At 36.1% G+C, this 26,188-nt stretch overlaps 5 protein-coding genes, 2 long non-coding RNA genes and 1 pseudogene across 10 annotated transcripts; 6 read left to right on the top strand and 2 right to left on the bottom strand.

The window, feature by feature from the left end:
• Positions 1–829: 829 nt before the first annotated feature.
• Positions 830–3,657, bottom strand: LOC106397191 (probable replication factor A 73 kDa subunit). 3 transcript variants are annotated; one of them, XM_013837765.3, is made up of 11 exons: positions 3,415–3,655; positions 3,207–3,316; positions 2,821–3,099; positions 2,652–2,742; positions 2,447–2,571; positions 2,245–2,326; positions 2,018–2,135; positions 1,760–1,917; positions 1,562–1,676; positions 1,289–1,474; positions 830–1,204 (listed from the first exon to the last, which is right to left on the bottom strand). In XM_013837765.3, the coding sequence occupies exons 3-11, from the start codon at positions 2,870–2,872 to the stop codon at positions 1,013–1,015; spliced, it is 1,119 nt and encodes a 372-aa protein (XP_013693219.1). In that variant the 5' UTR covers positions 2,873–3,099; positions 3,207–3,316; positions 3,415–3,655; the 3' UTR covers positions 830–1,012. The 3 variants fall into 3 exon arrangements, with proteins under 3 accessions (XP_013693219.1, XP_013693220.1, XP_013693218.1); XM_013837766.3 differs by having other exon boundaries at positions 3,442–3,655; XM_013837764.3 differs by having other exon boundaries at positions 3,207–3,657.
• A 1,084-nt stretch (positions 3,658–4,741) lies between these two features.
• On the top strand, positions 4,742–7,509 carry LOC125594900 (protein NUCLEAR FUSION DEFECTIVE 5, mitochondrial-like). The gene is made up of 2 exons (XM_048770900.1): positions 4,742–6,041; positions 6,271–7,509. The coding sequence occupies exons 1-2, from the start codon at positions 4,944–4,946 to the stop codon at positions 7,315–7,317; spliced, it is 2,145 nt and encodes a 714-aa protein (XP_048626857.1). The 5' UTR covers positions 4,742–4,943; the 3' UTR covers positions 7,318–7,509.
• Positions 7,510–10,004: 2,495 nt separating this feature from the next.
• On the top strand, positions 10,005–11,117 carry LOC125594901. The gene is made up of 4 exons (XM_048770903.1): positions 10,005–10,116; positions 10,279–10,385; positions 10,523–10,584; positions 10,690–11,117. The coding sequence occupies exons 1-4, from the start codon at positions 10,065–10,067 to the stop codon at positions 10,820–10,822; spliced, it is 354 nt and encodes a 117-aa protein (XP_048626860.1). The 5' UTR covers positions 10,005–10,064; the 3' UTR covers positions 10,823–11,117.
• An 827-nt stretch (positions 11,118–11,944) lies between these two features.
• On the top strand, positions 11,945–14,049 carry LOC125594896 (isoflavone reductase homolog P3-like). 2 transcript variants are annotated; one of them, XM_048770896.1, is made up of 5 exons: positions 11,945–12,296; positions 12,734–12,868; positions 13,135–13,378; positions 13,478–13,681; positions 13,780–14,049. In XM_048770896.1, the coding sequence occupies exons 1-5, from the start codon at positions 12,120–12,122 to the stop codon at positions 13,944–13,946; spliced, it is 927 nt and encodes a 308-aa protein (XP_048626853.1). In that variant the 5' UTR covers positions 11,945–12,119; the 3' UTR covers positions 13,947–14,049. The 2 variants fall into 2 exon arrangements, with proteins under 2 accessions (XP_048626853.1, XP_048626852.1); XM_048770895.1 differs by having other exon boundaries at positions 12,023–12,296; positions 13,756–14,049.
• On the bottom strand, positions 14,028–15,138 carry LOC125594897 (glutathione S-transferase DHAR1, mitochondrial-like). Its single transcript, XM_048770897.1, has 3 exons — positions 14,974–15,138; positions 14,777–14,867; positions 14,028–14,673 (listed from the first exon to the last, which is right to left on the bottom strand). Exons 1-3 carry the CDS (start codon positions 15,029–15,031, stop codon positions 14,181–14,183), a joined length of 642 nt encoding a protein of 213 aa, XP_048626854.1. The 5' UTR covers positions 15,032–15,138; the 3' UTR covers positions 14,028–14,180.
• Positions 15,139–16,584: 1,446 nt separating this feature from the next.
• LOC125594902 lies at positions 16,585–17,395 on the top strand. Its single transcript, XR_007330048.1, has 2 exons — positions 16,585–16,734; positions 16,821–17,395. It is a non-coding gene; the product is annotated as an uncharacterized LOC125594902 (long non-coding RNA).
• Positions 17,396–20,144: 2,749 nt separating this feature from the next.
• LOC106401771 lies at positions 20,145–21,143 on the top strand. Its single transcript, XR_007330047.1, has 3 exons — positions 20,145–20,333; positions 20,539–20,657; positions 21,094–21,143. It is a non-coding gene; the product is annotated as an uncharacterized LOC106401771 (long non-coding RNA).
• Positions 21,144–23,129: 1,986 nt separating this feature from the next.
• LOC106401770 lies at positions 23,130–24,549 on the top strand (annotated as a pseudogene).
• The last annotated feature ends 1,639 nt before the right edge of the window (positions 24,550–26,188 follow it).

Here is a 26,188-nt window from a genome sequence, read left to right as displayed (position 1 = left end):
TTTCCATTTGTAACAGAATGGGAGTTGTATAGACACCAATCTACAGTTACTATTAATTAAAGGAGCAAGACATTTTGTTAGTATGCAGTCACAGTTTGGCTAAGCTTTCCTTCTCATGGGACTCTAATATGCTTGTCCTTGGTAAGTGTATTCCAAAAGTCGCGTCTGAAAAATCTTCATAACCAATTTATAAAGATGAGGAGTCTAAAATGCTTGTCCTTGTCGTTGTGCTCCTTGCCTGAGACAGCTCTTCCCGGTAATTGTTTTTTTTTCTAGTTGCTTGTACAGCACGGGAGCGTTGGATCATCATGTTCTAATCTTTTTGATTTTTTTTGTGTTTGTTTCAGAGTAACGAAGCTATGTTTTTTTATTAAAGTATAGTATAAATGAGAAGTTAGTAAAATATATATGCTAACCGTTTCTCAATGTCCATGCTTGTTATGGTCACAAAAACCATGAAAAATTTTCAAACTCGGTAAGAAAAAATTTAAGTTCTTGCTAAGTACAATGATATAAGAACAGGAGTAGATTTATAAAATAAAAAGGACAAATATTCATTTAAAAATCAAAGCGAAATAGTTCCCAACCACATGGAAAACACTAAATCATGACACAACAGTTTAAAAGACAAACCGAGATAGTTCAAAAGGGGAAATTAAAATAGTAGAAATATAGTATAAAAATGCAAAGTGAGTGGAATATATATGCTAACCGTTTCTCAGTTATATCTGTTATGGTCACTAAAACCATGCAAAATTTTCAAACTCATAAGAATATTTTTAAGTCTTGCTAAGTACAATGATATAAGAAGAGGAGTAGATTTATAAAATAAAAAGAACAACCACATTCATTTAAAAGCCAAAGCGAAATAGTTCACAACCACAAGAAAAACACTAAAGCATGACACAACACTTTAAAAGACAAAGCGAGATAGTCCAAAAGGAGAAATTAAAAAAGTAGAGCATAATTAGAAACTGAAGCAGCTGTGGTTGTTCAAGCTAGAGTAATGGACTCATTCCACATGTGCCTTCTTTGGGGCAGTCTTGTCAACATCATCTTGGTCTTTGGCCGGTGGTGGACGTTTAGCAGTTGAAGCATCAGATGAAGTTGGATTGTCTGCTACAGTGGAAGTGGTTCCAACGTTGGCATTTGGTGGCTGAGCCACTACCTCAGGAGGTGCATCGACGGGAACATCTGCTCCGTCCTATAAAGGATGAAACAAACGAACATATTAATTACTGCAGACACTGGAAACAATAACATATTTAACAACATATTAGAAACACACAGCAACTACAAATGCAGGCATGGGCGCAAACACTCGCTCCGGAAAGATGCGAGAGATAGTGAAGGTTTGGTGCTTGGAGGAGAAATTGAAATCATTCAATTTGAGCTGGAAGGTGTAGGTTTTTCCAACAATATCAGCAAGGGACCGAGGAAGTTCCGTGTCAACCTGAGCATCAACACCAATCCCCTGCACACCGTGAAACATTGTTCTATAAGTATTCTTAGCAACAGCCATATCAGAACGTATTGGCGAGGGGTTGATGGAAGGTCATACCACAATTTGAGCAGCCTCAGATGCTTGAATGTTAGTTAGTTTAGCCATCTCCATATCAAAAGCTAGGAAAGATGCGGTGTCAGTGTTGTCTGAGACAGACAACGTCACTCGGTACCTATTTCATACAACGTTAGTGACTGCAACTTGATGTTATTTTCTTTAAATACGGTTAATACACAAAAGCTAAATCTTACTAACCTGAGCGCAGCAACATCATTAGTTTCATTGCATGAAGCACATGTGAAAGAGGATATCTCCCGGACAAGTTTCTTTGAACAACCGGAGCAACCAATATAACACCAACCGTCATCCTGCTGGATACCAGTGACCTTAGCGGTGCAAAGAAACTCTATTATCTGTCAAGTGTTGAAGATGCAGACCAATCACAAGAATAAGCTCAACATGTTTCATTAATTTAGGATTTGCAACTTGTAGATATAGGAAAAGATACATCACCTGTGAATCAGCGGTGGTAATGAACTGGTTAAGCTCGGAGATGGTCATTGGTTCAATCTTCTGTGCATGAACGACCTTCGAAGTAGATGATCCTGGGTCTCCCCCATGACCTGGCAACCTGAAAAGAGAAGGAAAGCAAAGACGCTCATCAAATCAGTAAATCTAAGGCTTGCTCTACTTGCAACAACATCAAGTTGTGTAACTCTAAGTAAAATTATGAGACGTACGTGTCAAACAAATCTTTCCCGGCGGCTGTCTCAGAGTCAAAGTAAAGATGTGTGCCGGAAGTACCATTCAAAAACAGACGGCCTGACAAAACACAAAAAGATAAATAAAAAGATTTAAGTCACAAACAAATAGAGAGTGCCGTGGATTCGAGGAACATATGTATGAGTGCAACTAAAAACATGTAACAAAAAAAAGGCATACCACCAACTATCTTAGGATTGACGCTAGTAACAATTATGACTTTGGGCTCCCTCCCATAACTGTCAAGTTTGGCATGAAACGCAAGAGCCATGGAGTCAAACATACTCACACACACGTTTTCGCCACTGCAGAGAATGAATACTGGAAAGTCAATTGATGCTATGAAGATTCATTCTAAAAATGGTGTTCGTAAAACAGCAAAAACCTTTCAAGACGCAGAGTTAGCATGACACGCTGTGCCCCTGGTAAACGGTCTGTGATTGTGCTTCTGATCGCATTCAACTCACCTATTATGTCTGATCAACATATATGGGGTTTACGTTAACACATGCTATAACAGAACCATACAAACTACTAAACATAAAATTACATACCAGGAAGCTGCTTGCCAGTGTTTGCGAGCTCAAGTATTTGGCTGTATGGCATGAACCTGAAAAGCTCCGTAGGTATGGTATGGGCCTAACAGACGCTGGAATCTTCTCAAGTTTGGTTCCTTCATTGAACCAAATCGAGAAAGGAGCATCAGACAAACGGAAATTGGTGTTGCTGCGTGTGACGTCAAATCCGGTTAACGTGTAGAGAGAGCCTTCACTGAGACGATCTCTGAACCTTAGCTGACGGTTCGCCCCAACAGATCCTTGCGTTAGCGTTGACTGTCAGCAGGAAGAAATTTTAAAGTTAGAACAATGTTTATGTAACAATCGCAAACGGCGTAAAACTAATCAGAATCCTAATGAAATAATTATGCTAAGATCCTTACATTTTCATCAACAAAGAGCATATCAACACTCATAAGCTCTCCCCCTTTCCTAACATTAATGGCCTCCCAAAACCTTAACAACCGGACCTCCGCAACGTTCGAACAGCGACCTGCTTTCAAATCGGCAAGAAGGACTTGAGAATTCGCCATGGTAATAACAGTTACTTGAAAAAAGTGATTTTCTGATTCTTGTCGTAGCTGTAATGACCATGTCTGGATGAGGAGGTATTTATACCGAAGCTCTACTGAGTAACCATGGAAGCGAAAGAGTTGGAATCAATGTGAATTGACAGGAAATAAAGATAAGAAACAATAAAGATGAGCAACATGAAAACGTTGAAACGGCCACAGAGTTATCAATCGACTTCATCTGCAGAGAGCGGCGTCCGTGGGAGGAAGGTTTGACCTAGAGGACGTGAGTCCTTCCCGGGTCTGAGGGATATTTTATGAAACGGGTCTGACACTATATTATTCAAAAACATAACACAGTTTATGCAATAAAGCCCAATACGAAAATATGACCCAATCAGCAGGTGACAGATGTCATTATTCCCCCATGGAGATTAAAAAACTGACTTTATTAGTATAGATTATTTATTTTTATTAACAAAATACAAGTTAATAAGAGTGTCATATAATTACGTAAAAATTGTTGATCCTTCGTATGTTAATAAAACTAGATCTCGATCCGCGCAACCGCGCGTTTTCATTTATTTTTATATAAATATTTTGTTTTCAATTCTAAATTGGTATATATTATAATATATATGTCTATCAATTTTTAAAACATAATAAGTTTACGGTATATTTTTTTCATTGAATAGATTGTTTTAAACTTTCATATGTATTTGTATCTTCTTCTATATATATATTTTCGGATTATTATTTCATTATTTAAATCGTAACTATATATATAAAGATTAGTAAAATATTGTTTTATTGTCATATTCAAAGATATTGTAACATTTCACAAATTTAGAAAGTTTTTTAAAAATTAAATTTTTCGCTTCATAGATTTATATTATCGAGTAAATAATTAAACATTTAGTTTTTGTTTAATTTTTAAAATAAACTATATAGTTTTAAAAAAAAATTATTGGTTTAAGGCAGTATAGATTAATCATTGTTAGATAATGATTTTTGTTATTTAAAAAAAAATATTTATAATTTTAAAAGATAATATCGATAAATATTTAAATATTTAACATATGAAGGTATAGTATTACAACATTAAATTATATCTATTTAATTTATACTATTTAATAATCCAATGGATCATCTATTCTTTAAATCCAATTATTGATAGCCAAATAAAAATTTCTGGTAGGTCCAAAATTTAAATGATAAGATTAGAGATTAAATGTAACATGACTTTGTAGAAATATGTATGAGTCTATTTTTAAAAAAATCACACATAAATCAAGGTGGTTGTGACTTGTGTTTTAATATACAAGAAGATGTTATTGTCTTGTGCAAAACCGAAAATATCAAAAAGATGCATATGATGTATTGGATCGAAACAGAGAATGTAGATGTATTGGATGAAATGAGAATTATATCATAAAATTGAGGGTCCTCTGCGAAAAATTACGAGAACGGCAAGGCACAACCCTAGTTCGAGTTCCATTTCTGTGATCTTGACCTCATCTTCTTCTCTTCCCCCCCACTCAATATTTAGCAAGGGCTTAGGGTTTTACCAATCCACCTTCATCTCTGTTCAAAACCCCATCGGAGAAGATGAAATCTCTCCTTCTCTCTCGACAAGCGATCCGTCGCATTTCACTCTCGTCTTCAAAACCCCAACCTTTCCGCAGAAACTTCTCCGCCGCCACACCGTCGATTTCTCGCTCCGATCGTCATCTGAGAAGCTACGACGAACCAATCCCTAGACCCGTTTCATCGTCTCTCACTCGCCATTTCCACTCTACGCGCGAGTCCCGCCTCACCGCCTCCTCCCAGATTCACGACGAGGACGAAGAAGAAGAAGACGGGACCACGAACGAGTTCCTCTCCCGATTCGTCTGGATAATGCGCGGGAAAGTCTCGGAAGCCTTCCCGGACTCCGACAAGAAGATGGTCGACGGCATGCTCCTGCTCATCGTCGAGAAAGTCGTGGCGGAGATCGAGAGAGGCGGGTTCAGCAAGGTCGGAGGATCATCATCATCAGCAGCTCCGCCGCCTTCTCCGTCGTCGGAGTTCAGCGACGATCTGTGGGCTACGATCTGGGAAGTTAGCAACACGGTGCTGAAAGATATGTACAAGGAGAGGAAGAAGGAGAAGATGAAGGTGTACGTTCAGTCTCCCGAGGTGATGGAGATGTGCAGGTTCGCTGGAGAGATTGGGATCCGTGGGGATTTGCTTAGGGAGCTTAGGTTCACATGGGCGAGGGACAAGATGGAGGAAGCTGAGTTTAACGAGAGCTTGGAACAGATGCGTGATTTGGACACTTCAATTCGAGATTCCGAAACTATGGCTGATGAGGAAGGAGAAGACGTGTCTGTTGTTGACTCTGATGAAGCTCAACCTCGGAGTATCTCTCTTCCTAAGCGTAAGGGCAAGTTCAAGTACAAGATCTACGGGCTTGAGTTGTCTGATCCGAAATGGGGTGAAGTGGCTGATAAGATCCACGAAGCTGAGGAGGAAGCTGATTGGAGAGAGGCCAAACCTGTTACTGGAAAATGCAAATTGGTTATGGAGAAGCTCGAGTCTTTGGAGGAAAAGGATGATCCTTCGGGATTGATTGCTGAATGGGTTGAGTTATTGGAGCCTCAACGTGTTGACTGGATTGCTTTGCTTGATCAGCTTAGAGAAGCAAACACCAATGCATACTTAAAGGTTACACCTTTGGCCTATACTCTCCTATAGTGTTGGTTCTTGACTCGTATCAAATTTGCTAATTGGAGATTAGTATCAGTTAATAGAGTCATGGTTAGTTTCTGGCTAGTAAGTCCTGTGATTTGATTTATGTAGTTCTTTTAATAGGATCATGTTTGTTGTTTATATCAATAGTGTAAGGTTGTTTGTGTTTTAAATCAATTTGGTACTGGTTTTGATGTTTCAACAGGTGGCAGAACATGTTCTGGAAGATAAATCGTTCAGGGCAAGCATCTCGGACTACTCAAAGCTCATACACTTCCATGCCAAAGAGAACCACACGGAAGATGTCGAGAGGATACTCAAGAAAATGTCTCAAAATGGGATATTTCCAGACATTTCGATCGCGACTGCGTTGATCCATCTGTACAGCAAATCAGGCAACCTCGAGCGAGCCACCGAGGCGTTCGAGAGCTTGAAGAGCTATGGTTTACGTCCAGACAATAAGATCTACACATCGATGATCATGGGCTACGTGAACGCTGGCAAGCCCAAACTAGGCGAGAGGTTGATGAGAGACATGGAGGCAAGAGACATGAAGTGTTCGGATGAAGTCTACATGGCCATGCTTCGAGCTTTTGCGCAAACGGGAGACGCCGACGGAGCTGCTGGGATTTTTAACTCGATGCAGGACACGAACTGTTTCGAAGCTTATGGCTTGCTCGTGGAAGCGTACGGGAGAGCAGGGAAAGCGGATAAAGCCAAAATCAACTTCGATCAGATGAGAACGCGCGGGTTCAAACCCGATGATAAGTGCATTGCCAATATGATCCGAGCGTATAAGAGAGAGAACTCGTTGGATAAAGCGCTGAGGCTGTTGCTGCAGCTCGAGAAAGACGGGATTGAGATCGGTGTGATCACTTACACGGTTCTTGTTGATTGGATGGCTACTCTCGGGCTTATCGAGGAAGCTGAGCAGCTTCTGGTTAAGATCTCCCAGCTAGGGGAAGCTCCACCGTTTGAGCTCCAGGTGAGCTTGTGCTATATGTACTCTACCGCCAGGAACGAGAAGAAGACTCTGCAAGCACTTGGTGTTTTGGAAGCTAAGAGAGATCAGATGGGACCTAACGAGTTTGAGAGAGTGATCACTGGGTTGAAGACCGGTGGGTTTGAGAAAGATGCGAGGAGGATGTTTAAGCATATGGAAGCGCGGAAGTTTCTGCCTTCGGATAGATTGAAGATCGATATGGGCGCATCACCATCGTTTGGGTCCGGATTTAACAGAGTGAGACGATAGAAGATGTTTCAAAGTGAAAGGAACTTTTGAAGCTTTCATCATTCCTCCAGAGTTTAATGTTGCGAGTGAACTCACGTTTCAGAGTTTTATGTTTCCTCCATTGATTTTAAAACTGTAGTAGTTACAGTGTTGTGTTATGTAATAATCTTTTTCCTTTGGACTTTTGGAAACCATTCGCCGCTTCATTTTCTATTCTACAGTTTCCAAAAGATCAATCGGTTTCATTTCGTGCCGCCTTAACCGGCCACAATGCTGAACCGGTGTTTGTTTTAACTTTTAAGTTTTAACTAGCATCTTGGGGAAAATGAAAACACTAACCAGGCATTTGTAGCAGCTATTTCATTATCTATAGGCTAGCTAACTTTTGTTTCAAATCTCGAATTCCCTTCTTTTTAATGTCTTTATCTACTTTGTAGAAAGCGAATATATAATTTCTTCCACCGCGTGGATCCACTAGATCATTTTGAAAATTTCAAGGAGATGATAATGTCCATGTAAGATGTGTCTGCCACGCATCGTACACGTGTCAGCTAATTCCTGCTCTTCTTAAGTCAGAAAACCATTAACGACGACAGTATTCGATTGTTTATTTCACGTTTAGTTGTTGAATTTGTTCAAATAATCTGTTACGGATTGAATTTTCCACTTCAAATAATTTCCGAGGTTATCACATTGACATGGATCGTTCTATCCTAAAAGACAAAACTGCGACATCATATTTAGTGTTTTGTATCTTCGTTATAACAAATTCTGTTTTAAAGAAATATCGGATTCGAATGAAAAATAGGATAATATATTCATACCCTCAAAAGAGATAGACAAGATAAGCTGGTTATAAACTCAATAACGTCGGTGGGAAGCATGCTAAAATATCTCTCAGCAATTTTCAATAGTTTAATCAAAACAATTACCTAAATCAGTGGGCGCTTATCTGTAGTTTCCAATAGCCGGAAAAAAAAAATAGTTTGATGGGATTGATTCCTTCTTAAATAATCTGCGCGCCAGCATGGATATAAATTTTCGGTTTATGGGTATTTATTTAACTAAATAATGTATTTATAATATTTGATGTATTATATTCATAAAGTAAATAATTTTTTGGCATCTTAAACCATCTATTTATGATGAATATTCGATATCATATACAAAATTGAACAAATAGACGTAATTAGAGAATTGTAGACGATGTATAAAAACAATGGTTATTAATGTAAAATATGAAGAAATATTATATCATGACTTAGTATGGCATAAAAAATTATAAATTAGTTATACATGTTTAAAGAAAATAAAATAATTTTTAAACTTCTATAAAAAATTTAACATATAAAAAAAAGTGATGAATTAGTCATCAAATTGTAAATAATTTCATACTTTTGTTAATAATAAATTATTTATAGTCTTTTTTTTTCGTCAAGATAATTATTAAATGTCCATAACATTAATATGTTAAAAAGCCATATTATGAAAGCCCATGTTGTAACCGTTTTTTTCCGGGAAGTGTAACAAAAAAAAATTATCTCTAACTCTTCGTTTTGTTTAAGTTCTGTGTCGGTAAAAGCTTAAAAAAATCTCTCTATCTTTTTCAATGTTCAATTTGAAGCTTATTATGCGAAAATCATACGCAAATATAAGCAATTGGTTGGAATCTCTATATCTTTATATTCTTATAAATTTTAAATTTATTGTTTCTTCTTCTGCAAGCAAATCAATTACCGAAGTAATAGATCAATTGGTTGGAATCAAATCTAATCGTATAATTAGTATAATTATGGTTACAGTTTCTATATTTAATAGGTACATTAAAGATACGAATTTGAAGATATTCTGTTTTGATTAATAGAAGATATTGGATTTTGAGTTTGTATTTATTGATTTGTTTTTTTATAAAGCTTAGAAAATCAGTGAGATGATTGGTTGGTTGATACATCCTATAAAGAAAACGAAAACTATAGGTGGTTTGACTATTGTACATCGATCGATGCATGATGTAAGTTGACTATATAAAACTTGAGCATGATCATTTTAAACTAAAGTATAGGTAGGTTATATGCATTTGTTATATTGTAGTTAATATATTTTAAATATTACATAAGTCAAGTGATTCACGTTTTCGTAAAAATAAAATTCAAGTTTATTATTGGGCCGTACTCGTCCGTAATAAGCTACGTTAAATATGATGTATTTTTAGGTTCATTTAATGACATTAAGTTTAAATTTCATTAAGAAAAACTCATTAATTTAACTGGAAAAGACAAACATTAAAATATGTAGGTTCATTTAATGACACTAAATTTAAATTTGATTAAGGAAAACTCATTAATTTAACTGGAAAAGACAAGCATTAAAATATGTAATTTAATTTAATTCTCGGTGGCATGGAAATGTAAATAAGTTAGAAAATTTAAGAGTATTTTTTAATGGATACTTCTCTTTTAATAATATAGATGAACTTGGATCAGAGTAAAATAATAATAAAAAACAAACTTAATAGCCTAGCACGCAGTGCCAGGAAACAACCGTCGTTTATCGTTCACATGGATCCGAAGTGGTTCACATAATCAGTATGAGTCTGTATTTGATGAAAAAAAAAAAACAAACTTAATATCCTTTGGGATAAGAATTATCTAGATGACTTGCGCACACTTGCATGGAGCACTATATATACAAAAATGTTAACACACAACTCCAACATATCTACTGATCAGAGAAATTTTAAAGCATACTGGGAAAAAGATTAAGAGCAAATGGGTTCTTTAATGTCAGGATGGGACTCTCCAACAAAGGATCCCAACTCAGGTAATCAAATATAACCATGTATGTATACACATACGACTAATTAATGGTCATGCGTCGGTACATGGATTATATCATATATCCATCATCTAAATGATACTGTGCACACAAATTTTAGACATGGTCATCTTTTTCCGAAATAATGATGAAACTGAAAATTTACAGTGAGAAGGTGCAAGTCACTGACAAGAGAAGAAATCGACGCTTTCTGGAAAACAAAGAAGAAGACCGAAGAGAAACATGTTCAAGCCGTTTCCAACTTGGTAGCTCAGGTCAGGACCAAACTATTTATTTATTCAAGTTTTAAATCAGCCCCCAAAGAAGAATTAATATTCGTCAGTGATCTTTAGTAATCGACTTGATAAATTACCAAAAAAATCTTAAAAGAAGCCTTAAAATTTGTTCACAGGAAGTTGCGGAAAGTCAGGGGATAGAGGATCGTTATGAAAACCAAAGCAAGACGACTGGATGGTAATATGCATACTTTGATACTATCTAGCCTTGTAGGTTAATTGAAGTCAATCTTATAACTTTGGACATTGTAAAATATTAAGATGAATTGATGTGTGTTGTTAGGTGGAAAAGAAGCAACTGGGCGTTCTTGAATGAGCCGAGGGAGGAAGAGGGTCGACCCAACAATTACGTTCCGCAGTTCCAAGTAGCTCACATCGCCAAAATCGCCAGTAACAGCGCTGGAGTCACCGGCTAATCACAAGTCATCTCGGTGAATTGTGATTTTAGTTTTCTTTTGTGATGATTTAATTACTGGGAAGTCACATGTTATGTATGATATGGTGGTTACTTTAATGTGTTGGCCGTATTAGTATCCGAATGTGAGTATAGATCATGTAACAATGGTGTGGGATTTTAATCTTTTTTTATATGTACCATTATATTTTTGGTTGTGTGGGAAGGAAGTGTGATCTCACAATGTGAGATTTCTGCATATTTTGATATCATTTTATGAGCAGGCTGCATGGGTGCGTGGCCATCTTTTGGTAGTACTGAAATTGACTCTTTTTATGTTATACCTATTTCCTGACTCGTAATCGAACCATTTATCAACAGTCTATTATAAGTTATAACAAGTCTTGTGCTATTTGAATAGGGTGTAAATGGTCTTTGTGGCAAACTGGACGGTTTAAAATTTGGATTAAAGAAAAACTGGTAAACAGGTGATTTGGTTCAACTTCAAAACATGGTTTCTAAAAAAATTGACATATAATTAATATCTTTTTAATTTTTACTATTTTAATTAGTTTTTAACTCGTTTTTTTAAAAAAATGTTAAAATATTTTTTTTTTGATTTTCATATTATATTTTCAATTTGCTATATTTATAAAATTTAAGATTTTTAATTGTTAAAATAAATAAATACGTTATTTAAACAGTTGATCATTTATTTTTATCAATTTTATTTGATATAGTATTCACTTGTTAACTGTACATATAACTAAACATATGATTATTATGTATTGTCTAATTAATAAAAGAAAAAATATTATATGTACAACTGCATTTTAGATCTATATAAAATAAATATATGATTATATATTTATTTATTTTTAAACATAAAATTCGGTCTGATCGGTTGAATCGTCGGACTACTAAACCAATAGCTATACCGAGTTTCAACCGGTCGAACCACTAAACCAATAACTATATCGAAGATTTTAAAAATATGCTTTTTGGTAGATGCGCATATAGTGTTTCATCTGAGAGACCTGTGTGGCTGTGTGGGCTGTAATTCCGTGAGGATCGTAATTTTTAAAACCACTTTGTTTCGAAAAAACGTTATTCATTGGGAAAAATCAAAGCCAACTACCAGTAAGGCAATTTGTGGTCAAAATAAGGCAGCTCAAACAAGGACAGGGTACATAGGTAACTTCACGTTAAATCCTCGTGAAACGATTACAATAAATCTGCGTCGTCGGTTCGCTCTCTTTTATTCACTCGTCTCCGAAACTCAAAATTCAACGGAAAAGAAGTACAAGAAGAGAGAAGAGATGACGAGCAAGATTCTGGTGATCGGGGCGACAGGCTACATAGGAAAAGTCTTCGTGGAGGGAAGCGTCAAGTCTGGCCGCACCACTTTCGCTCTGGTCAGAGAATCCTCTCTCACCGATCCCGTTAAGGCCAAACTAGTCCAGAGTTTCAAAGATCTTGGCGTAACCATACTCTACGTACGTTGACTATTAAACCCTTTCTCCTACGTTTGTTTTAAAATTCTATCTTATTTTTTTTTTAATTCATTTTTGTTTTTTCCAATCTAGAAAGGTTTACGTATTTCCAGCCATGATTCAATGTTAATTGAATTCCGTATAGTAACTTTTTTCGTGTGAACACTCTCAGGTTGTCTTTTAAGATTGGTATCAGCGTTTTAGATGATATTTTCGAATTATAACGATTAGATTTTAAGCATAATAGTGCCAAACATCGTAGCGCATTCACAGTTGTACCTAAAATGTTTGGAAAACGCCTTGAATCACGTCTGTATAAAACCCCGTTGACCTGCTTTCTCTTTTACTCTGCTCTTATTCTAACCTTGCATAAAATATGTTGTTTTTTAAAATAATATTTGTTGATTAGAGTCCGCTGATTCTGTTGTAATAACAAACAGGGAAGTTTAAACGAGAAAGAGAGCTTGGTCAAAGCGATCAAACAAGTAGATGTCGTGATTTCTGCCCTTGGTCGAACTCAGATTCTAGATCAGGTCAATATCATCGACGCCATCAAAGAAGCTGGAAATGTCAAGGTCCGTTTTTTCAACACATATTTTTGAATTAACAGGAGGTTGTGGCTTCAGGATCTATGGTCTCTAGAGTCTAGACCCAAACCACAATATGTAATATTAATTTTGTCTGAATGTCACTCAATCTTGTGACTTTTAAGACTTTGTGTTTTTAAGTTGAGCTAAACGACACTTGGTTATAGACACATGCATTACATCCATACTTTTCTGACATGATCAAGAAGATGTTTCAATAGGATTTTTCAGAAAGATTTGTTTTCTTCATGCAGAGATTCTTACCTTCGGAATTTGGCAACGACGTGGACCGTACGGTGGCCATCGAGCCTACGCTATCGGAATTCATCATGAAAGCTCAGATACGGCGTGCCATAGAAGCCGCGGAGATACCTTATACGTATGTTGTCACAGGTTGCTTTGCTGGCTTTTTCATGCCTAGTTTGGGCCAATGCCACTTGCGACTCAGAACCCCTCCTACTGACAAAGTTTTCATCTACGACAGTGGCGATGCTAAAGGTACTCGAGACACCCACTTGTCGTTACATTCAGCGCAATCACTTGTTCAGTATATGTAATGAAATTGTGATTCTCTTTTTTCTGTCTCTTTGTTGCTAGCTATTATCAACACTGAAGAAGACATCGTTGCGTATACAATGAAAGCTGTTGATGACCCGAGAACACTTAACAAGATTCTCTACGTCCATCCACCCAAGAACATTGTCTCGCAGAACGATATGGTCAGCTTGTGGGAGGGAAAGATCGGTAAGACTCTGGAGAAGACTTATGTTTCAGAGGAAGAACTTCTCAAAAGCATCCAAGGTTGGTTGATCACTTTTACCATGTAAACCGTTTTTAATATCTGATACTAATCAGTCAAAAAGTATTTCTAAAAGTTTCTTTCTTTTCACTTGGTGCAGAGGCTCAGCATCCAATGGACTTTGTGATGGGTTTGATCCATGCAGTACTTGTGCAAGGTGATCTCACCTCCTTCACTATAGATCCTTCTGTTGGAGTGGAGGCTTCCGAGCTTTACCCCGATGTCAAGTACACCAGCGTGGATGAGTTTCTCAACCAGTTTGTTTGAGAACAAACAACACCCTTTATGAGTTGCATGTACTATTTCAATAATCTGAGATACGATTCATTCGAATTTTAGACGCTAATCTTATCTCAAAAGAGGCTTATTATTTGATTGATACAATAACAAAACATAACAGGTCCAGGAACATTATTTTACTGATAAGAGTTGATAGAGTAGATAAGACATTGAACCAAATCATCACCACCACACACAAACAGACGAAACTAGTAGTAGTTTTTAGGGGTTAACCTTGTGTTCCCATCCTGCAATAACATACCTCTCCTCAGTCTTTGTTTTCTCAAACGAGTCAAGAGAGAACAAAGCCTTCATGTAGCCATGAACATGAGGCAAGCTCTCGGGGACAGACCAGCTTTTGTAGTGGCCAAGAGCGACCTTGAGATGGTAAAGCTTCGGTGCTAAGCTTAGATCCACAGCACTGACTTTCCCTCCGGCGATGAAAGGACCGTCATGAGTCTTGAGATGAGTCTCGAGAGCTTCAAGCTCATCAAGCAAGGCCTTCTCGGATCCGTCGCTGGAGTCTTTGCTCTTCAAGAAGGTCACGAAGGTACCGAAGATTTTGGATCCAACGGAGGCGAGCTCGGGAGGAGTCTTGAGAGATGGCTCAGGATACTTCTCCTCGAGAATGCCGGTGATGACGTCGGAATCAGACACCCACTTGTCGTCGTTCTTGAGGACTGGTACTTTCCCTTCAGGACTAATGGCTAAGAACCTGTATCATATATAAACCAAAGCCAGCTTCTTGTCAATGAGTAGAACAGGTGAAACAAGCTAAGATCGAATCTAAGGTTTTTGGGTGAGAGAAAGAAAATGACCATTGAGGTTTGTCGGAGATGTTGATCAGATGCATTTTGTAGGGAAGATTCTTCTCCTCGAGGGTGAGGAGAACCCGTTGGCTGAAAGGGCCTGAAACGACAGACAAATCATGTATTATAAATTTTACATTTGAAGATCATCAGAGATCATAATCTGATATAAAAAAAAAGAGCTAGAGAGAGAGAAGGGAAGTTACAGTCGCCGAGAGCATCAGGGGCACCAACGGCGGCTTTCACGCAGACTTCGAGAGCCATCTTTTAGCTATTCTTTTTTATTTTGGAGCGATGGAATAATTATTGAGTTAAGCAGTGCTTTTAAATAGAGTCCCTCACACACACACACACACACACACACACGCACTCTTTTTAGTGGTTCAACCAAACCAGTGGTCCATTATTGCCGAAGCTTTGAGAAGGACAATGTTATCTTTTCCACGTGTTGTGCGTGGCAAGCAAGACCATTTGAAGTTTTGTACTGTGTCGGTAAGGTTGTCACTCACGGTTTTAGCACTATGTTAACTTAACCGACAACACTAATGCAAAACACAAATTAAACTACTAATTTGTGATTCAGATTTTTTACTAATTGAATAATCATCATATAGAATGCATCAATGGGTCAGAGCGAAAATCTAAATAATACAAAAAGCGGATATCAAACCTTCTAAGCGCGTCCACGTCGGATTGGAAATTCAGACCACTCATAGAGTTTTAAATTACAATGCCACACATATTTTTAGTCTTCACAGAAAAAGCGAAGTCATTTGTATAGGTTTAAAACAATTCGAGATAGCCCGTTTCAAGCCCATCTCTTCTAACCCTAATCTTCAACGCCATCGATGATCTCTCCGGCTCTCCGGCTCTTCCTCTTCGTCGGAATCGCTCGCATCCCTGCCAATTGCCGTTACCACACATTCTCTGAATCATTCAGTTTGTTTTTTATTCCTTTATTTATGGTTTCGTTTCTCCTCCCTTTGTTTCTTCTCTTATATAAAAGCTATCACCATGAAATCCACAAGAAGATAAAGCTATTGCCACAAAATCCACGAAAAGTCTCCCATGTCCAGGTATGGGCGTTTATACCAATGCTCTTCTTTTTTTATCTGTAAGAGATGTTTTACTTATGTTGATGACATGCAAACTTTTTCTGTTTTGCATTTGCTGGATATCAGAGCTTGCAAGGTGAGGATGATCTCAAGAAGTCTTTAATAGATGAATTATCTCCCTTTTGAGAGATCACTCATTTTTCTATTCCAATAGACTTTCACGGCTTTCTTTTTCCCCAATTTGTGATAACTACCTAAAACTTTTTTTTTACAGCTTCAATTACATTTCATTGTGGTGGAGGTTTGTTCAAAGGTTTGGAAGTTCTTCACAAAAAGAGCCATGATTGTCATATTTTTCTTCGTCTGTACATAGATTTGTTCATGCTTCTTGATTTGATTTCAAAAGTGAAACGTCTCTCATGAATTCTTTTTTTTTAACTGTAGCTCATTGTTTCGAGATTCACATGATCAAAAGTATGAAGAAGGGAAGAAATGATCTCTCATCTGGTGATAACTTAACTTATAGAAAGAGGAACTTTTGAAATGTTTTTCAGTTCAGTCTATGTTATAATTGTTAGCTGTACAGATTGTTAGTTGCTTCACACTACCACTCCAACGGTTAAGTTAGAACCGACAAGTAAAGAAAAAGCTGGTAAGCTTCATATCCAAAATCTTTTATGTTTAAGTTGTTCTGTTGCAATATAATAAAATTAACAATAGTTCGTATTTCCACTATATAATTTGTCTACTTTGAAAGGAATATGGTCACCTAATTTTAATATCTTGGAAGACATATTACGGGGACTCTAAGCTATAAAATATGTAGTGCTGCATTACAAGGCGTGCTATTCTGGACGAGTATTCTGAACTTGAGCTAACTCATTTAGACAAGTCCTGTTTTACTGCAACACTGTATGATTCTAAGTTCTTTGAACTAACATGTTTCCTTTGATTCGAAAAATATCGTAGCTAATACTCTTGAAAATTTGCAAGAACAGTTATATTCAGATTTTGAGAGGTGCAAAAGAATACGCATGAACAGAAACAGTGATATAACATTGGGTGGCAGAGGTGAGAAGCTGCAGAGAAAACAGAGCCGAGAGTCACCATTGGGTGGCCAAGTTATCTTGAGAAGAAAAGAAGAGAGGCTCAAGAGAGCCAAGTGAATGATCAACAAAATTTGGAGGAACAAAAATGAATAGATACTGACTAGGGAGATTCTCTTGCATCTTGCAAGGAGAATGGTCTTAGTTTTGGTTTACTGATTTTACTCGCTTATAATCCTGAGTCGTGGAACTATATGGTTCATGAAGAATATATTCAAGAGAATCTTAGCGTTGGTGGTCATTATACTCTATAAGAACATGCATGTGAGAAACGAAGTGGATCAGATCAAAACCAGAACCGAGGACTGAAAGAAAAGAGGGTGATGGAATCTGAGAGGAAAAAAAGTAACTGGACACCTCAAATAGAACACTCGACTGATACTTTGGACGCAATAAACTGATGTGCAGTGAAAATTACGTTGATTATCTATTTTTACTATAAATAAGGACATTTAGAATTTTCGAGGTGATCAAACTTCTCTCTTTTCAACTATCTCAATTGGTAGCAAATGAGTTTAAAGACAGCATATTCAAATTCAAATGATATCATAACTTTCATACTGGTACGAAGAAATAAAATGATTCCAACTAAGATTTTTGTATATTACTCACTATATTAGTTTGGAAGTAGTGTTTACAAAAAAAAAAAGTAATGTTTGGAAGTCATACGGTCAAAAGTGTATAAAATAATATTTTCTATCTTGGAATTCAATAATCTTAAAGACAAAACAAAGTTTAAATCAATTATAAGCTAATAATTGTTGTATATAAAAGCCTAAATTATCTAAGATTAAGAGTACAAAGATTATAATTAAAGTTTAATTAACTTATATTCATCGTTTTCATCATATATGATTCCAATAATAAAACTATAACAAATAATGAGTTATTCTTTTTTCTACTTTTACTTTATTATATAAACATAAAATTACAGAAAATTTAATAGGATAGTAAAGTTACAACCAATTGTGAGCTCTTGCCATTCTAAATTTGTCAGACAAAAATACATTAAAAATTTAAATCTACTAATTTATGTTTTTGTAATTGGTAGAAATATATGTATAACAGATATTAAAATATAAATAAAAAAATCTCAATTTAATTAAATTTTATTTGAAAACCCCGGGCATGTGAGTCATTAAATATAAGAAGAACTAAATTTGTTAAAATCTAAATACAACATACATATATTCACCAAATTTAAAGCAAAAAAAAAAACATATATACAATATATTTATTTTCTAACTTTTCTCTTTCTCAGAAACTGATGAAAGTTGACAGTTATATTGCATGCTTGCAATATCTAACGTTCCCTAAATTCCAAACGGCCTTTCATAAATTGGAGAAGCATGAAATAGTTTAACACGTTGAAAAACTTGAAAGTTCTTTGTGTGATGCTTTTGTCTACTTTTTTTTTGGCAAAGATGTATAGGCCGAGCAATTAAAATTGAACAACAGAGCGATATGAAGTTTACAAATGGATTGAAGACCAGGACTTGAACAAGATTAAGATATTGGAAACGTATTTGACAGCTTATGACCATGATTACTTTTACTGTCCAAAATCTATTTTTCTCCGTAACTGAAATTACTACTATATAGGAACATTATTTCAAAGGTGTGATAGAGATGATATGACAAAATTATGAACGAAGTTTTCACCATACACTAATAACCTTATGACTACATTTCGAGTAGAGTTAGGAAAAAAAATTATTCATATGGGATAAAAAAGATCAAGGATTAATGAAAACAAAACAAATTTTGTAGAGAAAAATTAATGTGTATATATACAAAAAAGGTAAAAATAATAACAAATAACTACTATAGAAACATAAATAATAAAATCTAACAAAAAATATATACATTTTGGGACAACCAAACATCTATATTCAGGGAGCTGCAAAGCATAAGTAACCGGAAATATAAATTTATTGTGGTGACAAACATTATTCCCAGAATATACAAGGATAGAAACAAATACAAATTTAAATGTTAATACATATTGATTAATAGGCCACATGTTGTTTCTTGATCAGTGGATGTAATCGTTTAAGAGTAACCTTAATTTTGTACTCCCTCCGTTTCATACTAAGTGTCGTTTTACAGAATTTTTTCGTTACAAAATAAGTGTCGTTTTCGATTTTCAATGCAAAATTTATTAATTTTATGCAAAATTTATTTTTCTATTGGTTGAAATATGGTTAGGTGTATAGGTAATAGTGTTTTTTATAGGAAATGTACAAAATTAATTGTTTCTTTAATCCGTGTGTCGAAACCTAAAACGACACTTATAATAAAACATATGGAGTACTATATATATCAGTACATTAATCCAATAAAACCATTTGACAATTTAAAAGAGACAAATTAATCGAGATTACAACTACCTACTAAATAGAAATCTCATTTTTTCATAGGCAACAAAAAAAATTAACGAAATAAATTGGGAAGCGTGTTTTTATCTGTTTTTGTCCGATTTTATTCTATTTAAAGTGTTATGGAACTTATAAAGGATGCAAATAGTTGTACGACCATAGTAATTCATGTTCCATGTAATTTGTTAGATTGATTTGAAATCAATAAATGATGATGTTATAAAAAAGATTGAAGAAATTTTATACTATTAGAAAATAATTTGAGATGAAAATTAATGGCTGGAAAATTTATGTTTTAATAACGTTAACTCAGATTCAATACATGAGTTAGAGTTACACCTTCTATATATTGCTTAGCTCAGAAGAAGTTAGAACACAATAATCGAGGAAACACTAACGGACAACTTCCAACATCATCCAAACTATTTTTCTATTTCAAACTCAGTTTTGGTATTTTTACAAACTAATAAAAAAATCTAATTACAAAAATGCTAAAAATATACGAAACACTAAAACAACAAAAAAAAAAAACCCATGTCTCTCCTCATATACTATATTTTACATAGTACATAGTTTATGTACATATGAAAATTCTGCAATATTCTATAATTAAATAACAAAACTAATTGTAAATTTTTAAAAGCAATTTTCCAGATGATGTAGTTATAATATAAAATTCGGTTTAGCGTAACTATTAGGCGTTGATCACTTTCTTAAGACCTTATCCGGTTAAATTGAGAAAATTATCCATTTGATCCATTATAGCGGTTTGATTGAACCAGAATAAACCAATCTAATTGTCATGGACTCTGGGGATTCGTCGTGTTCCATAGTCTATTCCTTCACTTCCACCATCTTCGTCTTCGTCACCGAGTCCTTGCCTGTTAACTCTAGCTCTAACAAGGTGACGACGACCAATGGGAACCCTAGGCAGAGCATTTTAATCCGTCTGATTTTGGATCCGAGAGACCGGCCAATCTCTCGATCGCCTCGGATGTCGCAGGCAGCAATTGCTTCCGAGAACAACGTAAGCTTTATCGTATCTCTAAGTTTTCACTCCAATTTCAAATTCGTACGAAAAAGAGCCATCGCTTAGGTTACTTAGCTCTGCTGATTAGGTTAGAGATCTGGAATTGATGTATCGTGATTGTAGACTTGATAGCGGAAGGGATGAACTGATCAGCTTTTATAGGATTGTGTTGTTCATATGTAATTGTGGCTTATCTCTGTAGTATCCAGGCATCGGGCATTGATGAATGTATTTGATAAGGCTCCGATTCTGGATAAGGAAGCTTTTGTAACCGTCATATTGGAAGATGATCATCTATTTGGTATGTATTCGTTCAACGAGGTGAGCAAGCTACTATGCCTCCAGTGTTTGGTGGTGACTGATTTGATTTCTTGTAGATATATCATCGACGTCTGTATCCTTAGCTAGGTCAACTGAGTAGGGAACCAATGTATGTTCTTTAGTCTTCTTTTGTGGTTTAGTGATGACTAAGAGTATAAGACTTCTCAATGTTATGCTACAGCTATACTATATCTTCTCTTGATGAAACGTTTGAGTATATGATATCGATTTTTTTTGGATCACTAGTGTAAGTATGAGTTATTTCGTTTTTCTTTAGTTTATATGGTTTTGGAATTAGATTGTCCTTTTGTACATAATGCTGTTATGTCACTCAACATTGATACTGACTGCATGGTTAAGCCTATTACTTCTTACCAAGAAGAACAGTGAACTAATCTACAGTCTAAACTTGCTCTCTCTTTTTTTTTCTGCGCAGGGGATGTGAATACTGACAGTGTTGGATCAGGAACTAATATTAGGACAACTCACTTGTGCATGTGGCAAAATCATACCTAATCGGGTAAAGTGCCTCCATACCATCATCATCGGGGACAATGTAATCATTGGTTAGTGGGAATCTCTTGCTGTTTGTTTTGTAGTGTCTGATATTCATGCATATTCGCCCATCATTAGGGATATTGTTTTAAACTAGATTTATAACAGGTCATAGTGCTTTGTTACATGGATGTACTGTTGAAAATGAGGCTTTTATCAAGGATGGGTGCGACACTTCTTGACGGTTGTGGTCGTTGAAAAGCATGACATGGTGCTGCTGGTGCGCGCTTGTTCAACAAAACACTAGAATTCCTTCCTTCTGGAGAGGTACTCTTGCCTAAAACATTTGCATTATCTCAAGACCCATAACCCCATTTGTGCTGACATACTTCTATTGCTACTTAGACAGCATAGGCTATATCTTTGAAAATGTCGTTTCTTTTTATGATAATCATCTCTATTTCTGAGGTTATCAAAGATTATATGCGAAGTTGAAATGCCGTCCTAGCCTATGAATTCTTCTTCTCTGTCTAGATAAAACATAATTTATCCACCTTTCAGTTGAAGTAATAGAAGTTTAACGTTCATTTAAAAGACTTATGACTATGGTCAATTAGGTTAAAGTGCATTGTAAACAATCAGTAATGCTCTTCTGTTTACGGTTTACCAAATTACCAGCATGTGAATACAAAAGGGTGTTTGTATCTCTCTCGACCAATTCAACAGCCATATTTACTGACACGTTTAAACATTCCTTTTTATCGTATTGGTTTATAATATTTCAGAAGATATGGGAGGAAACCAGCAAAGTTCTCAGGAAGCTTGAGGAAATTGACTTTTTTTTTCCCGAAGTCAGCTGAAAACTACTCAAACTGGCGAAGGCTCACGCTGCAGAGAATGCAAAGCCACTAAATGCGACCGAGTTCGAGAAGGGTCAAAAGACGAGGAATATGACGCGATGCTTGGTATTGTGAGAGAAACTCCACCAGAGCTTAAACTCTCTACAGCATAGAGCATTATAAAGAAGCCAAGCGTTATTCAAATGTGAACTGTTTTCTGTGGTATGCTTTCTGATCGAAACCTTAATAGTATGAAATGTCTGAAGAAGATTATCTTTCCGCCGCTGGTCTGAATAATGGCAGGTAGAGTACATTAGACTGAAATTATAGCTTTTACTCGACTTTTCTTCATGGTTTCTTAGGGAGTAGTCTTGTCAGGAGGACAAACTTTGGATGCTATTAGTTTGAAATTAAGAATCATATGAAACATGAGGATTGTGAACATAATAGAGTGATGCATGTGGTAATTCATGTGCGCCTATGTTGCTATGAAGAATAAAGATCCAACCTTGATATTTTATATAATTTCAACAAATTATTAGTGGGGTTGATAGTATTTTACCGTGAATTACGCTTGCTTGGTCGTCTTTTTATTTTATTTGTGTGAATAAAATCAAATCTTGTATCGTGTATCTTCTATTATGATTAGTTTCTTTCTTTCTTTTTGTCAAACGGCATTTCTTTTGTTGAAATTTTATTGTTTATGTTTGTTAATATTGTGATTGGTTTCCATCTTTCAGTTGCAGTTTCTGCAGGAATCAAAATAAAACTTTCGGCCACTAAATTGTAATAATGTGTATAAACTTGGTTTCACTTTCCATGATTGTTTTGCGTACGTACAAAGTGGTAAAGGTAGTATGATGAGTCTAGCATATAATAATTCCAGTGCATCGCTAATATCTTGAGCAAAAGAAAACCATATGAGAACATTTAAAGAGAAAAAGTAAATAAAAAATGTAGCAAAGTTGTTATCTTTCTCTTCTTATATGCGGCGCCAAATGCGATGCACACTCAACTACACGAGTGAGAAATAATCATTCAGGGAAACAAATCAAGAAGAAAAAAAAAAAAAGGCGTTATCTATTCACAGAACTATTATTATGGGCCCTATTACTATTTGATCATATTTCAGGGATAATTTGGTAAAAAAGAACCACATATCTGCTTCATCCTCGTCTCCACCACCACCGAGAGTATATAAACTGATACGTAGGGAAGCAAAAAATATCGGGCAAGGCAGGCTGCACAACAATACAGATTACAGAAACAAAGAAAAAGAGAGAGAAAGAGATCTCTGGAGAATGGTAGCTGAGGCCTTGCCCAATAGCCACGAAGCTCCTCCAGTGGTAATTGGACTCCAACCAGCAGCTCTTATCGATAACGTCGCTCCCGTCGATTGGTCCTTGCTCGATCAAATTCCCGGTGATCGTGGTGGCTCCATTCCCGTAAGCAATCTGGATTCGAAATTGTGTTTCTTTATTATCAGTGCCGATTTTGAAGGGACACTCTGTTTTGTAGGTGCAAAAGGATGAGTTAGAGCACATACTCAAAGAGCTTGATACACATGTCACCGCGGCTCCATTGAAGAAGATGGCTGGAGGAAGGTGGCTAATACTGTTCGAGGATTGAGTGTTGGCTTCGGTGTAGCCACGGGGATCATCGGGGCTTATGGAGACGATGAACAAGGGCAGTTGTTTGTGAGCAATATGGGTTTCAGTGGTGTCAGCATCTCAAGGTTGAGGAAGAAGAAAGGTTCCACTGGGCAGGTTTGTTTTTTTTTGCTTAACTGTGGAGTTGTTCTTCTTTTTTTTTTATTTGGAAAGAGTTGGTTTTGATCTTCCTTAACTGGTTTCTATTTATTATATAGTGTGTTTGCTTGGTGATGACTCTGGTAATCGAACAATGCGACCATGTCTCTCCAGTGCTGTCAAGATTCAGGTTTGTCTATTCTCCTTTCTGAGGAGTTTCTAGTTTAAGTGAATGAGATGGGATGGTAAAAACTAATTCTTTTCTCTTTTCAGGCTGATGAATTAAGCAAAGATGATTTCACTGGCTCTAAGGTTAATAGCTAGCTCCCTCTATTCTTTCTTTGCCAATACCAGCATTGTAAAACAACGATGTTGATGGTCTTGCTCTGTTACAGTGGTTGGTCCTAAGATATGCAGTTCTTAACTTAGAAGTAATTAAAGCAGCTATTGGATTTGCCAAGCAAGAAGGTCTTTCTGTTCTTTGGATTTAGCTAGTTTTGAGGTAAGCTATCCATAATTTCCCCCATTTGAGATTTGATCTGTGACTTTACAAATGATTAAGCATTTGAGATTTTCTCGTTTTGAATTAAAATGATATAAACATTCATTCTTGTGTGATTAGATGGTCCGGAATTATAGATCAGAGCTGAGACAGCTTCTGGAGTCTGGTAACATAGATCTTTGCTTTGCTAACGAGGATGAAGCAGCTGAGCTGCTAAGGTAATCCGATGTTTATCTATCCCTTCCCCTGCGACGATCTACTCTGGTTTTTGTACACTCTGACTCTCTAGGTTGTGAGTTTCAGGGCGAAGAAGAAGCGGGCCCGGAGGCTGCTCTTGAGTCCTAAGCAGGCATTGCAGTTGGGCTGTGGTAACTTTAGGGTCTAAAGGGTGCATTGCAAAACATGATAAGGAGGTTTGTCTTTTCGAAACTAAAACTCAGTAACTTTACGTTTCACTTAGAGTTAACTCTTTATTTCATAACTTGAACAGTGGTACAAGTACCAGCCATAGGAGAGACAATAGCAACTGATGCTACAGGAGCAGGTGACCTGTTCGCAAGCGGGTTTCTGTATGGATTGATAAAGGGGATTGCCTTTGGAAGAGTGTTGCAAAATGGGATCATGCAGTGGGGGATCAGTCATCCGTGCTCTTGGAGGAGAAGTAACCCCAGAGAACTGGCAGTGGATGCACAAACAGTTGCAGTTGAAGAACTTACCTGTTCCTGACATTCGCAACTTATGATCAACAAAAGACTTTTGGATGTCATCTGGCTTTCAAAATTTCTAGTGATTGCGCCTTAAAAAGGGCCCGTTTCATATTTGAACGGCTCTTAAGCTTTACCTTCTCCACAGAGAACCTATCTTTCAGCATGCATTGTATCTTTACTGAAGTCTCACTTTAATTCAGTACACATTGGTTGTTTCCAAGTTTATGCGGAAAAGAGAGTGAAAGGGCTTAATAAGTGTTTAGGGTTTAAGTTCTTTTGTGTGGCTCACAAGGATCAATTTTGGGCTACCGGGTCGAAAGGAAGCATGAAAACAGAGATATGTTAATTAGTCCATTTAGCTGATAAATAAATGTCACAAAGTGAATCTATAAGTTTGACATGATTGAGACACTAGTTAGTCTTCGGGGAATAGGCGAATCCTATAAGAGCCTTAGTCCTTAGAGGCGAAACATGGCTGCATAAACCGTAACCTTTAAGGGTCGAATCGTTAATGGATACGCTCATAATCTGATTTCATTTATGAAATGAATAGCAATCACTAGTGCAGGGTCGGTCGGGTGGTGACAAAATAGGAGAGACAAGGATGTTATAGTAATTTACGAGTTTTAAGGAGTGGGTAATCAAAAAAGTAGATTGCATGTCTGTGAACCAGCGTCGCTCCGGTGGTGACAAAATAAGACCAAATTGATAACCGAAAGACGAATTGAATCATGGGAAAAGTGGCTCAATTTACATAAATAATATTATATTCCTTCTGATTTACCAAGCCGTGATGGTCTGATAATAATTTAAAAGAATTTAGAGGTATTTAAAAAATGATAATAGCCTTTCTAATTTACTTATTAGTTTTAGATTATCTATACAAATATTTAACAACTTCTTACTTATACATTAGTTTAAGACTATAAAATATATATTAAGGAAATTTAATTGGGAAGCTTTTAAATTCTAGCATTTTCCATCATTTTCTTGTAAGATCCACTGAAGCTTCGTCAAAATCACTAACACTTTTAGTTATACAGTAATAAAAATAAAGTTTATAATATCAAATAAGTTTACTAAACCATAAACCAAATATCATGTGGCCAGTTTTTTTAGTAAATTTTAGACCAAAATAACAAATAAATTGTTTTTTAGATCAAAAATATCAAAATAGGATATTCTCCAGTGTTTTTTTTGTTTACTCAGAGTGGAAGTAGTAGGAAGTTAGTGAAAAGGT

This window comes from Brassica napus, assembly GCF_020379485.1.
Source record: "Brassica napus cultivar Da-Ae chromosome C5 unlocalized genomic scaffold, Da-Ae chrC05_Random_43, whole genome shotgun sequence".
Taxonomy (NCBI): Eukaryota; Viridiplantae; Streptophyta; class Magnoliopsida; order Brassicales; family Brassicaceae; genus Brassica; species Brassica napus.
Note: the sequence above shows the minus strand (reverse complement) of the source record. Positions and strands in the feature narration are given on the sequence as shown.

Bases quoted from the DNA above. Each gene is read 5' to 3' on its own strand.
- LOC106397191 (XM_013837764.3), bottom strand. From the start codon at position 2,872: ATGCCATACAGCCAAATACTTGAGCTCGCAAACACTGGCAAGCAGCTT. The intron at 2,572-2,651 runs GTTTTTGCTGTT...CATTCTCTGCAG, and splicing joins CTAACTCTGCGTCTTGAAAG to TGGCGAAAACGTGTGTGTGA. The intron at 2,327-2,446 runs GTATGCCTTTTT...GTGTTTTGTCAG, and splicing joins CAATCCTAAGATAGTTGGTG to GCCGTCTGTTTTTGAATGGT.
- LOC125594901 (XM_048770903.1), top strand. From the start codon at position 10,065: ATGGGTTCTTTAATGTCAGGATGGGACTCTCCAACAAAGGATCCCAAC. The intron at 10,386-10,522 runs GTCAGGACCAAA...ATTTGTTCACAG, and splicing joins TTTCCAACTTGGTAGCTCAG to GAAGTTGCGGAAAGTCAGGG. The intron at 10,585-10,689 runs GTAATATGCATA...GTGTGTTGTTAG, and splicing joins CAAAGCAAGACGACTGGATG to GTGGAAAAGAAGCAACTGGG.
- LOC125594897 (XM_048770897.1), bottom strand. From the start codon at position 15,031: ATGGCTCTCGAAGTCTGCGTGAAAGCCGCCGTTGGTGCCCCTGATGCT. The intron at 14,868-14,973 runs GTAACTTCCCTT...CTGTCGTTTCAG, and splicing joins CCCTGATGCTCTCGGCGACT to GCCCTTTCAGCCAACGGGTT. The intron at 14,674-14,776 runs GTCATTTTCTTT...TATATGATACAG, and splicing joins ATCTCCGACAAACCTCAATG to GTTCTTAGCCATTAGTCCTG.
- LOC125594896 (XM_048770895.1), top strand. From the start codon at position 12,120: ATGACGAGCAAGATTCTGGTGATCGGGGCGACAGGCTACATAGGAAAA. The intron at 12,869-13,134 runs GTCCGTTTTTTC...TTCTTCATGCAG, and splicing joins AAGAAGCTGGAAATGTCAAG to AGATTCTTACCTTCGGAATT. The intron at 13,682-13,755 runs GTTGGTTGATCA...TATTTCTAAAAG, and splicing joins ACTTCTCAAAAGCATCCAAG to TTTCTTTCTTTTCACTTGGT.
- LOC125594900 (XM_048770900.1), top strand. From the start codon at position 4,944: ATGAAATCTCTCCTTCTCTCTCGACAAGCGATCCGTCGCATTTCACTC. The intron at 6,042-6,270 runs GTTACACCTTTG...ATGTTTCAACAG, and splicing joins ACACCAATGCATACTTAAAG to GTGGCAGAACATGTTCTGGA.